The 11,626-nt window shown below is 40.7% G+C and overlaps 2 protein-coding genes across 2 annotated transcripts; both read left to right on the forward strand.

The window, feature by feature from the left end:
* Nucleotides 1–71: 71 nt before the first annotated feature.
* Nucleotides 72–1,720, forward strand: vps36 (vacuolar protein sorting 36 homolog). Its single transcript, XM_063194320.1, has one exon. The coding sequence runs from the start codon at nucleotides 149–151 to the stop codon at nucleotides 1,307–1,309; it is 1,161 nt and encodes a 386-aa protein (XP_063050390.1). The 5' UTR covers nucleotides 72–148; the 3' UTR covers nucleotides 1,310–1,720.
* Nucleotides 1,721–4,889: 3,169 nt separating this feature from the next.
* On the forward strand, nucleotides 4,890–7,687 carry LOC134445245 (uncharacterized). The gene is made up of 7 exons (XM_063194321.1): nucleotides 4,890–5,124; nucleotides 5,232–5,325; nucleotides 5,714–5,822; nucleotides 5,930–6,153; nucleotides 6,474–6,645; nucleotides 6,741–6,868; nucleotides 7,256–7,687. The coding sequence occupies exons 1-7, from the start codon at nucleotides 5,108–5,110 to the stop codon at nucleotides 7,571–7,573; spliced, it is 1,062 nt and encodes a 353-aa protein (XP_063050391.1). The 5' UTR covers nucleotides 4,890–5,107; the 3' UTR covers nucleotides 7,574–7,687.
* Nucleotides 7,688–11,626: the final 3,939 nt, after the last annotated feature.

The following is an 11,626-nucleotide window of genomic DNA, read 5'->3' on the forward strand; positions in this document are numbered from 1 at the left end:
GTATTGAGCGTTTTATGAACTACAGTACGGATGCCACCTTTGGCTTTTCCTTGACAGGAAGCGGTTGATACTAGAAAAGACAGGAAGTAAATATTGGTGCGCTAAAGCGTGCTGCAAGTTCGCAATATTAATCAGCGAAATCGACGAAATGGATCGTTTCTCGTGGACTAACGGTTTATTGGAAATAAATGAGACGTTAGTGATACAGCAAAGAGGTGTCAGACTGTATGATGGAGATGATAAAGCCAAACTTGACTTGGGAATAGCTCTGCTGACTACCCATCGGCTGATATGGAGAGATCAGAAAAATCACGAGTGCTGCATTTCTTTACCCTTATCTCAGGTTATCTTTTTCGAGGAGCAAGCAGCTGGCATTGGTAAGAGCGCAAAGATAGTGGTTCATTTGCACCCATGCACTGAAAACAAGGAACCTGGTCCATACCAGCACAGCAAGTTTTCCTTCATCAAGTTGTCCTTCAAGGAGCACGGGCAGATTGAGTTCAACCGGAGACTGTCGGAGGAGATGACACAGAAGAGATGGGAGAACACACCAGCCTCTCAACCCATCCCAACCACATCAGGATCTCGCGCAGGAGGAAGAACCCGTGCAGTTGGGATTGTGGGAATTGAGAGAAAGCTGGAGGAGAAGCGCAAGGAAACCGACAAGAGCATCTCCGAGGCTTTCGAGGACCTCAGCAAGCTCATGGTGAAGGCAAAAGAGATGGTGGAGCTGTCAAGATCCATCGCCAACAAAATCAAGGACAAGCAAGGGGACATCACGGAGGACGAGACCATCCGCTTCAAGTCCTATTTACTCAGCATGGGCATTGCCAACCCTGTCACAAGGGATACCCACGGCTCAGGGACACACTACCACTTGCAGCTGGCCAAGCAACTTGGTACTATGCTGCAGGCCCCTCTGGAGGAGCGTGGAGGGATGATGGCCCTCACCGAGGTCTACTGCCTGGTCAACAGGGCCAGAGGAATGGAACTGCTGTCGCCTGAGGACTTGGTGAACGCCTGCAAGCAGTTTGAGCCGCTGAAACTCCCACTGAGGCTCCGAGTGTTTGACAGCGGTGTGATGGTGGTCCAGCTGCAGTCCCACAGCGAGGAGGAGATGATCGCCTCCGCATTGGATAATGTGTCCGACAAGGGCTCCTTGACCGCAGAGGAGTTTGCCAAGCTTTTGGGGCTGTCTGTTCTTCTCGCCAAGGAGAGGCTGCTGCTGGCGGAGAAGATGGGACACATTTGTCGTGACGACTCAGTCGAGGGCTTGCGCTTCTATCCAAACCTGTTTTGTACACCCTGAAACACCTGATATATTTTGGTTGAAAGGAAAGCTTTGAACCCACTCCACTTGCTCTCTATTCAGAGATATGCTCTTACTCAGCTCTAGGACAAGTCTTGACTGTTCTTAAATTCTAAAGAATATTTACACTTGTTTACAATAGCAGATTTCTTGGGGGGAAAACATTATTTTGGATACATATTTCTTATATTTGCTTACCTTATGCAAGATGATCTGGGTATTTTCCTCTCCTTATCTCATAAAAACTAAGAGCCGTATATTTATTAGTTTTATTCATCCTTTTTAAGACATAATAACTCAATGTACATATTAAATCATATCTGTGTGATGATGTGTCTGAGGATTGGTATTCTGTTGGATCAGTAATCTTATCAGTAGGCCTATGGAAATAAAATATCACCATTTGTTAAATGTAATGTGTTGTGTGTTTTGTTGGGCAGTTCATGCATAGTGGGAAATCAAGATCATTTTTGTAAAATAAACTCCAGTTGTGCATTTTTATTCTACATTTCATAGACAGTTATTCAATCAATGATGGGTGTTTGTCATTAATGGGAAGGGTTAATGATTTGATTAATGGTTTTGTGAACTGCAATACATTTATCTTTTTACTGAATTGTGAAAGTCCACACAGTAAAAAATGGAGTGTCAATATTGCAGTGTAAACGCATTTTCCTCTGAATAGAGTAGTTATAACAATAGGCAGAGCAAACTCGTCCAAATGGTAGTGTCAAAAGTGAGAGTAAAAAAGTGAGTGTCAACATTTCAGTGTAAATCTATTTTTCTCTTGATAGAGAGGTTATAACAATAGGCAGAGTAACTCCTCAGACAAAATAACTCTGCAGGGTGATGATTCCCCGCGAAAATTCTAGAACCGGAGCTGGAGCTGGCATGGCATGTTGGAAGTCGTTTCTCTCCCTGCGTGGTAAGTGGATTTGAATATTTATCGAGTTTTTGCTGTTTATGACCAACATTTTTCAATACACTGATGCTGATGATAGACTACTGTACTGTATGTGTATTAGGTTAAATTAGGCATGCATATATGTATGCTAGCCAATTAGTATTTTTCACTGATGCATTCGACTGCAATACTAGGCTACATAGCTTTTAGAAGAAGGCTGATGAATAGTTGTTTTAAATGAAAACAAGATCCGACTGCATTTGCTTGCATGCTGACGCCGTGTGGTGTGGTGAGTATTGAAGTTTTCTCTTGTTTGCTGAGTTTGGGTTACCCGTACCAAAATGTAGTGCTAAGCTAGCTAGCTTGACAACGTGGTTTTCCAGATTGTATGGGTTTCCCCCAATGGCATTAGCATTGCAACGGTTCAAAAGTTCACTTCAGAACGTGCCCAATGTTTTGCAAGGTGATGTGCTTGTGCTTAATTTGTGGCTCAATGTTAACATTAAGAATATGTTAGTGTTGGGAACCGTTTACAGTTAAGTGTTGCTCAGTTTTATGGTAAGTTGTAGATTTGAGAGATTCATCTACTCGTCCACCTCATAGATTAGCACGCTAAACATTGCCCGCTCGTGGTTGATGCTTGATACCAGGAATGTTCTGTTTGGGCATGCGTGGACACACGTGTAGTATATAAAAGTGATTGTTGATTCGTCACGTAACATAGCTACATCTAGAACTAGTCCCTGCATGGCTTGCCAAGTCTTCGATGCCGGTAATCATACACATGCGTTAAATATGGGTTTGGTGTCAACTCTGGTGTTTTTGAGTGTGAGTGGAAGAGGAAAGGATGTATTGTTGTCGACGCGTTTCAGTTGCTTTGAAAGTTGTAGTAGTTGAGAGTCATCTGCTGACTAGCCTTTATTTTTGCAAGTTTGGTAAATGCAATCCAATTAATGGACGAGGAAGGGGATATGAGTGTGGAAAGGGTGTGTGTACGCGCGCTGGCAGGCTCGCTCTGTCGTGTGTATGTGTGTGTGACCTGACAGCTGTTTTGTTTAGAACACTGGTGCAGCTGAAGGCCAGCGCAAATGGGTGAACCGAGGAGAGAGTGTGATGGGGAAGGTGTGTGTGTGTGTGTGAGCGAGCGAGAGAGAGAGGGAGAGAGAGAGGCCACGTGATTGGATACTGCAATTAGGAGCAATTTACCTGTTTTCCCATGTTTTGCTGAATAATTATATGCAATCATCTATTTAACAGATGTTATGTGGATGTGTAGTGTTGAGGCAACTCAGTTGGCTTTAAGAAGTTCATAAGGACATGGAAAAGGATGACTGTGTTTCATGTTCTGATCAGTGCCTCCCATACAGGTATCCTACAAACCAGCTCGTTAGTGTTCCTGATCCAACTGTGTGAGTGTGTTAATGTGTGAATATGTTGACGGGTATTAACAGTTTCTCAACTTTCTCAAATTTAACAGAAAATGCTGTTGCGTGTCTCATTTGGTGGAGTGCAGAAGTACATAAAGATGCTTGAACTGACGTTTGATGATTTCTTGAGAGAAGGTTAGTCGCCTAATTTGAATTGAAAGTAGGCCTATCTTAATGTAGCTTAATGTAACTTAAAGTGGTGACATACTGCAATTATTTCTCATCAGATCATTTTGTGCACTGTTTATTTTTTACTCCAGTGAGTTTGAAGTTCAACATCCCCGAAGACAGATGGTTGGACCTCAAAGTTTATGACCAGTCTAACACAGAGGTAGACGCCGAGGTTTTTGAGGAGCTCGTAAAAGAGTTCCATGGACCTTTCCTAGTTTCATTGGCCAATGGAGCACCTGGTAAGTGTTGCCTACTTGCATATGATTTACACATACATCATTTAGGTGGAAGTGTTGAACTATGTAAGCCACTGCTTAGAAGCCATTGTTTAACACTTTTTTTATGTATCTTATTATTTTTTTGCTACATTTTATTTGACCATGTGTTGGACAATGCTGTTGCAACTGTACACTGCACCTAGATATCTTTGTTTATTATCTAAATTTTGCTACTAATTACTTGTATACTGCTGTACTCTGTGCCAACCCCTTACTCTGTACTTGCTTGAATTTCCTCCTTGTAGGTCGCTCTGTTAAAAGGCGTCAGCTAAATGTAATGTAATGTAATTGTGTTAATATTTTCCAATGCTCAGGTAACCCTCAGTTCACATCATCTCCAGGGTCTACTGCATCTGACGACACAGTGATCCTCAACTTCTCCCTGCTTGAGCCAGCTGAGGAACCCCTTGAGCCAGCTGAGGAACCCGTTGCAGCCCAAGGCAGTCAACCTAAAAGGCCTTGCCGCATCAACTATGAAGCAAAAAACTGTGAGTTTGTGGGTGTGGGTGGATATAGGGGGTTTAATTTGCACATCGTGTATGTATCTTGTTTGTTTCAGAATTACCAACAGTTTTTCAAAATACATTGCTGCATATATGAACAAAAGTCAAGAGACACCGCACACTGCTTACTTTTCTTTACTTTACTTTATTTTTTGGAGCGAACAACGCTTTTCATCCAATGCGTCATCAGGTTGCGAACCTGATGACGCATTGGGCGAAACGCGTTGTTCGCTCTAAAAAATAAAGTAAAGTAAAGAAAAGTAAGCAGTGTGCGGTGTCTCTTGACTTTTGTTCATTGATTCACCTCCTCCTGCCTCACACCTGCACCTGCATTGCTGAAGGGTTGTGCACAAGGACTCTCTTGTACTTACATTGCTGCATATGTTATCTTTTAGCTGATTGAAAAAATCCTGACTACAAAGCCTGGAGGTGACCGTATCATCGAGGAGTATGCAAAAACAAAATCAATCACAGATTCAACCAGAAGACGGCTCATCAACATACTTGCTGCAGAAATGACGGAAACACATGGGTAAGTATAGGTCAGTGTTATCATGAGACAGTTAAACATCATTGCAATTATAGTTTCGATTATGGTGTTCAGTGTCCTCTAATAATGTTGTTTATTGAATACACCAGGACCTCGCCGCCGCGGAGTGTGAAAGTGATGTATGCACAGGGGATTATTGCTCTGTTTCCATATCTTGAAGACCCATACTCACAGAATGGCTATGTAAGTAAAGGTTTTACAATATATCACCCCTTCAAACTGTTGCTTGTTTGAATGGTAATCCTTTATTTCAGTGTTACATCTATAAACAACAGCACATACAATGCTAATCCCTGTATAAGTAACTTGTAAGGCATGTACTAAGCAAAGTCAAACATTTGTTAGGTCCTTAAAGTTATATTGGTCATAAATCCCTAATTGTGCATGAACAAGACATTTGCAAACACATGCCTAACAAATGTTTGATTTTGCTTAGTACTTGCCTTACAAGTTACTTATACAGTATACAGGCATTAACATTGTATGTGCTAGTGCTAATAGATGTAACACTAAAATAAAGTGTTACCGTATGAGTGTACATTATACTGTGCATACTGTATATTATACATAGGAACACTACTACGATCCGGAAAGTGGTTCAGGATACATTGCATGGCGGTTGAAGACCATTCAACGAAAGGCTTCTGAGGAAAGAGTTCCAGCAGTTAAATCTCCTAAAGGTAACATTTATAATGTGGGTGAATGGTCAACCTGTGAAGTGTGTTTAAAGGAAGATATACAACTGTGCAGTTCTAAACATTAACAACAAAATTGTTTTGTTTTAAAGTTGGTGGGCCAGGCCATGGACGTACTACACCCTTTACTGCCGAAGTCCTGACTGATGAGGAAGTGGAATCCGCTATCGCTGTGTTGAGACATTCTGCTGATGAGGAAACCATCCGTGAAAAAATGAAAACCACCTTCAGTTATCGCCAAGCAATGGTCAATGACCATGACAAATCTGCAGAGGTCTTCTCAGTTTTTCCACGGTTCCTGGACACACCAGGACTGGTAAGACATCTAGTTCTACATTCATTATATGTCTGTAATGGTATTTTATAGGTACTCTAGGTGTAATGTATGCGTATTGTCTATGTCTCATTGTCTATGTCAAATTGTCTATGTCCACACCTAAAGTCTACGTCTATGTCTGCATGGGAAAGTAAGAAATGTTATTTCAAATTCTTTGTATGACCAGTAATGTAAAGAAATCGACAATAAAGACGACTTGACTTGACTTGATTGAAGAGTGAGGCCTATTGTAAAATGTTGCACAAGGTACTGACTTCAGTTGTCCTCCATTTCGTCTTTTTTTCCTTTTCAAATTACAGGTAGAGCAGGATTTCAGACTGATGTTTGGCGAGCAGACTGCCAATAAATTCCTGGAGCGATGGCCTACCACTTTCAGGGCAAGAGTCATTAAGGAAAGCCATGGACTGGTCCCCTCCACAGACCTTCTTGATTTGATGCACAATGCTGAGACATCCACTGAAGTTGAAAATGGTAAGTCTTTGAATGTGGAGAAGCATGTTGCTAAATATATTGAGGACGGTGGAAAAGTATGGCTGAATGTTAACATGATGCTTGTTTGACTTAAGGCTGGGACAGTGATACGTCTGCCATCATACTGCTGCTACATCTGCTACCGCCATCCGCACAGGGACGCAAGAAGCCAGGGAAGATATCAGCATCTAATGCAGTGGATCACCTCATCAAATTCCAAAAGGTACACTAGAATTATATTTAACAATGAATCAAGTCCTCCCACCACCCCTCCACTCCAACAACACTTCATACCCCATACATGAAGCCTTTCCTTAGACCAGACTAGACCACCACCGTCCCCCCGGCACACACACACACACACAAACACACACACCATTTATAGTCGGGGAGTATAGTATAGTATGCCCTTTATTATCCCGTCATGGGGAAATTCATTTGTTGCAGCAGTAACATACAGATTGTGCAAAAACAGCAGACAGCATACATACAACACAGGACCAGGAGGTTAAAAAAGTATATATAAGATAGATAAAAATAGAGATTGAATAGAGAGTGATGTCATGTTATTGTTCTAATAAATTGTGTTATTGAATGTGTTTTGTCATAGACGGGAACAAGCCTGCAGCAGCATCTAGACAACATCACTGAAAGCCGTCAGCCCTACCTCCTTGCACAGGGACCCACAAAAAGCAGCATTCACTCCTTCTTCATTGCCATCGACAAGCACGCACTTCCATGCCAAGGCACCACCTCAGTCGGAGCCCTGGATGAACTCTTCAAGGCCCACTTTGTCTTTGGTACATCTTACAGTCCTGCCTTGAACAACTTTTTCACTTTTCTCCAAACTTCCATTTACAACATTGATGTAGGGAAAACTAAGGAAACGCCAAGAATTGCAGAGTTACGAGCTAGAATGGTGCGTTAGACTCAAAGGATAACTTAAGCCACTATCAACATGCAGCTGTAATGCTCACACTACCCTGGAATTGTCAGTACCTGAGATTTTTTTCCAGCCTTTTCTGAGATCCTGGTCATTGTAATGGGGGCAGGTGTTTGTTTACATTAAAAAAAAAACATCTTGATTTATTCCCAAAAACATTAAAAAGGTTATGCAACATCAGCAGACAACTAGCAAACAGTGATACCTCTTGAGAAAATTTTTGTAGTAGGCCTATGTTAAGAATTTTTAAAAAGTAAACAAAAGCTGCCCCCATTACAATAGCTCAGATCTCTGAAAGAAAAAAAATGGCATCACCGGGTTCTGACAAGTCAAGGGTAGCGTGAGCAATGCAACAGCTTATTGAAATTGACTGAAGTGGTCCTTTAAAGTGACACTGTCCCATTTTTGGAAAAAGCTTATTTTACACCTCCCCTTGGTTTTACCGGTCTCGTATACTTTCAACCGTTCTCGGGTTATGGGAGTGCAAATTTTACCTCCAAGCTAGCAGTTAACATTGAGTCCTATGACACCAGTTAGCCACCAGCTGGTTTCATAGGACTCAATGTTAACTGCTAGCTTGGAGGTAAAGTTTGCACTGCCATACCCAGAGAACAGTTGAAAGTAAAGGAGAAAGGTAAAACCCTATTATTGAACTCAAGGGGAGGTGTAAAATAATGTAAAATAATTTCCAAAAATGGGACAGTATCACCTTAAACAATTTAGTGCTTTCTAAATGATCTTGGTGGAGTAAACGAACAATCTTGGAAGGCATCTCAAATTATTACATGGGCTCTGTACGGGAAGGACTCTTTATCTTCAATGTGGCCAAGTGGGATGCTCATGTTTGTTCAATAGTTGTTGTTGTTCTTTTTTTTGGGGGGGGCAAGTGCCATGTGAATAGTGTGTGTGTTATTGCTGATGTTGAATCACCACACTGTCAAAGTATTTGGGGTAGTGGCAATGCAAATCCAGCAGAACAGCCATATGGGGCAGAAGTTGAGTCAGAGCCAGCATTATCCTCACAGCACCTTGTAAATAATTGTGCCTCTGTCATTTCTGTTGTGACTACTTTTGGAAGATATTGTCCAGAAAATTCATGAGCATGCAAAAGAGTCTGTCATTCAGTTGTGATCATACAGGACAAAAAGGTGCTGCTCACCATACCTTTATTTACAGAAGCTGTTCAAGAACATTTATTTGCTTCTGAAGTGACTCGGACAAAGATTTTGTTGCTTTTCCAAAAAGAAAAAAAGATTTTGTTGCTTTTCATGTTGATGATCTTCCTTATCCAAGAATGGAGAGAATGACTCGCTATGTACATTGAACCACATTGTTTTCTCCGAGGAGTTATTGGCAAATAAATGCTGCTACAGTACTTTGATTGTATGTATTTTCTTATGTTATAGCAGTTAAAAGCAATACTATTTCAGTAGTATAATGTACACTATATAGTGTATTTAAAAAATGGAAACTACTCAATGTGGTGAACTAATTTTATATAAAAGGAAATAAATATACACTATGTGGTGTATTTTAATAATGGAAACTACTCTATGTAGTGAAATAATTTTATATAAAATGAAATAAATACACACTATGTAGTGTATTTTAATAATGGAAACTACTCTATGTAGTGAACTAATTTAATATAAAATGAAATAAATATACACTATTTAGTGTATTTCAATAATGGAAACTACTCTATGTAGTGAAATAATTTTACTCTGGCAGTGTAAAGAGATCAGTGTTTTTACACATTTCATTGTCAATTTCGACACAATGTAGAGTCAGATTAACTCTGAAAATCTTACACTGTCTATAGTGTTAAATATTTTTACACACCTCATTGTTAATTTTGACACAAAATAGAGTAAAATTAACTCTAAAAATCTTACACTGGCCAAAGAGTAAATTTTACACTATTTTTGAGCGGGACCAAATGTTATCTGACAGGGGGTTAAATTTAACTCTTAAAGAGTAAAATTGACACTCCAGTTTTTACTGTGCACTAGGAAACTCCCATTGTCATCGTGTCACAGCAGTTCACAGCACACAAGTGCAAACTGCACATAACGAAATTGCATATATGCCTCACCCATGCAATGGTGCCCCAAGGGAGCAGTGCAGTAAAACAGATATAGGCCTATCGTACTCAGGCTACATCAGTCATGGAGGAGGATAAGGGAGAGGACAGTTTAATTACTCCCCTCACCAACCTGGCGGGTCGGGAGTCGAACCGGCAAGCTTTGGGCTACAAGTCTGACGCTCTAACCGCTTAGACCCTTTACTGATCTACAATAACACAATAGCTCAGCAGTGTTGAAGCCCTTGAGGATCAATGACACCTCAAATTTACCTTGTGATTGTCCAGTATTACACCCAGGTGGATTGCTATAGTTTAGAGTGAGCAAGGAAGGTACTTTTATACAGTATACTGTCCCTCTCACTAAAACATTGCCTTTATCTCATACGCTTATTGAAATGCATTGCCAATATATGATTGCTTCCTGTAGGTGGAAAGTGGTACTATTTGAATGTTGCACATACATCCAATGATTTACTAACCTGGATTTTCACTCTGAGCAATGTCCTCACTAGTCCTCCCTTGATGAAGTAGCCAAGCTGACTCTGAAATATGATAGGCCTCTGAGGCTAGCCTGGTGAACCAGCGCCACCCGCTGGACGGCAAAATGTTTTGTCTACGGGTGGGTCTGGCCTCGCATAATGATTCAATGAAGCCAGAATGTCATGAATCTGGCAAACCAATTACAACGCAAAGATGTGTTTTGAATCAAAGCGGGCAGGGTTTTGAGGGAAGGTTGTTCTCATCAACAATCTTCGGATGGATTATGCATCGAGGCCAGACTAAATTAGACATCCAAATTTAGTCTGGTTTATCAGGCTACTCTGAGGCAGCAGTGTCCAAAATATCAGTATTATATTATGAATATAGAGTATAAGCATCTAAAATGATTCAAACAGTTCCTGCAATGTGTTGTGATTGGCACTGAATATGTGTGTTAAAGGCCTTCTATGTTGGATCAGAATTTACAGGGCAGAAAGAGCATGGGTGGATCCAGTTGCATGTGGTACTGAAGTCCACCAGCAGGTGGAAATGCTGACCTGGTAGCGGAGCTTTGTCAAGCTGACAGCTTTTGCCAGGCCCGGGACAAAACCATCTGAAAAGGCCCCCTCTTCATCAATACATGCAATGTGTTGGGGTCCCAATCCTGGGGCCCTCCTTTCATTGGTCCCGGGACAATGGGCCCCTTTGTCCCTCCTGTCGGCGGGCCTGCGCACAAGCATCATTTTCTGTTTCACTGTCATGAACTTGAACATGAACTTTGCTGTTTGCTCGCACCCAAGGACCTTGTAAGAAACTTTTCGGAGTTGAGCGCACTTTCTCTACTAACTGTTTCACTGTCAGACATTAAAATAACTATTTAAATAGTAAACAACAGAAAACAAATGTTTATTTCATTTCAGAGGAATACATTAAACATCTGGGGTTTAAAAAATGACAAATATAAAAGTCAACTTGTTTGCAACGTATCTGCTGCATTTTTGCAGTTGGGTGTTGCATCAAGTGTCAATATGGTTGAAAGAGTTACCACTTTATGACTATTGAAATGACTATAACCAAACTTTTAATTTGAAACACACATTGACCTATGCTCATTTTGTGATTGATTTAGGGATGTTACTGCTGTATAAACATGAATTTTGCATTTTCCTTCATGTATTGATTTATGGTGTTGCACATTTAATGTCGATTAATTCATATCCCACTATTTCATGGACTTGCTAACTTCACAGTTTCCGAATGTATTTGTCTTGTTGCTTGACAACAGGAATCTACCTTACCTTCTCAGAGGTGGTTAAACTTAACATTTACAAAATAGTTTTTCTTTATATATCCTGTTAAGACAAACATAATTTGAGCCAATTAACATGTAGCCAATGGCACAAACAAACAAAAAAGCACCAATTGTGTTACATAAGGAATGACTTGTCCACATGGCCGACGTCTTAGTGCAT

Source organism: Engraulis encrasicolus, chromosome 3, assembly GCF_034702125.1.
Source record: "Engraulis encrasicolus isolate BLACKSEA-1 chromosome 3, IST_EnEncr_1.0, whole genome shotgun sequence".
Classification (NCBI taxonomy): Eukaryota; Metazoa; Chordata; class Actinopteri; order Clupeiformes; family Engraulidae; genus Engraulis; species Engraulis encrasicolus.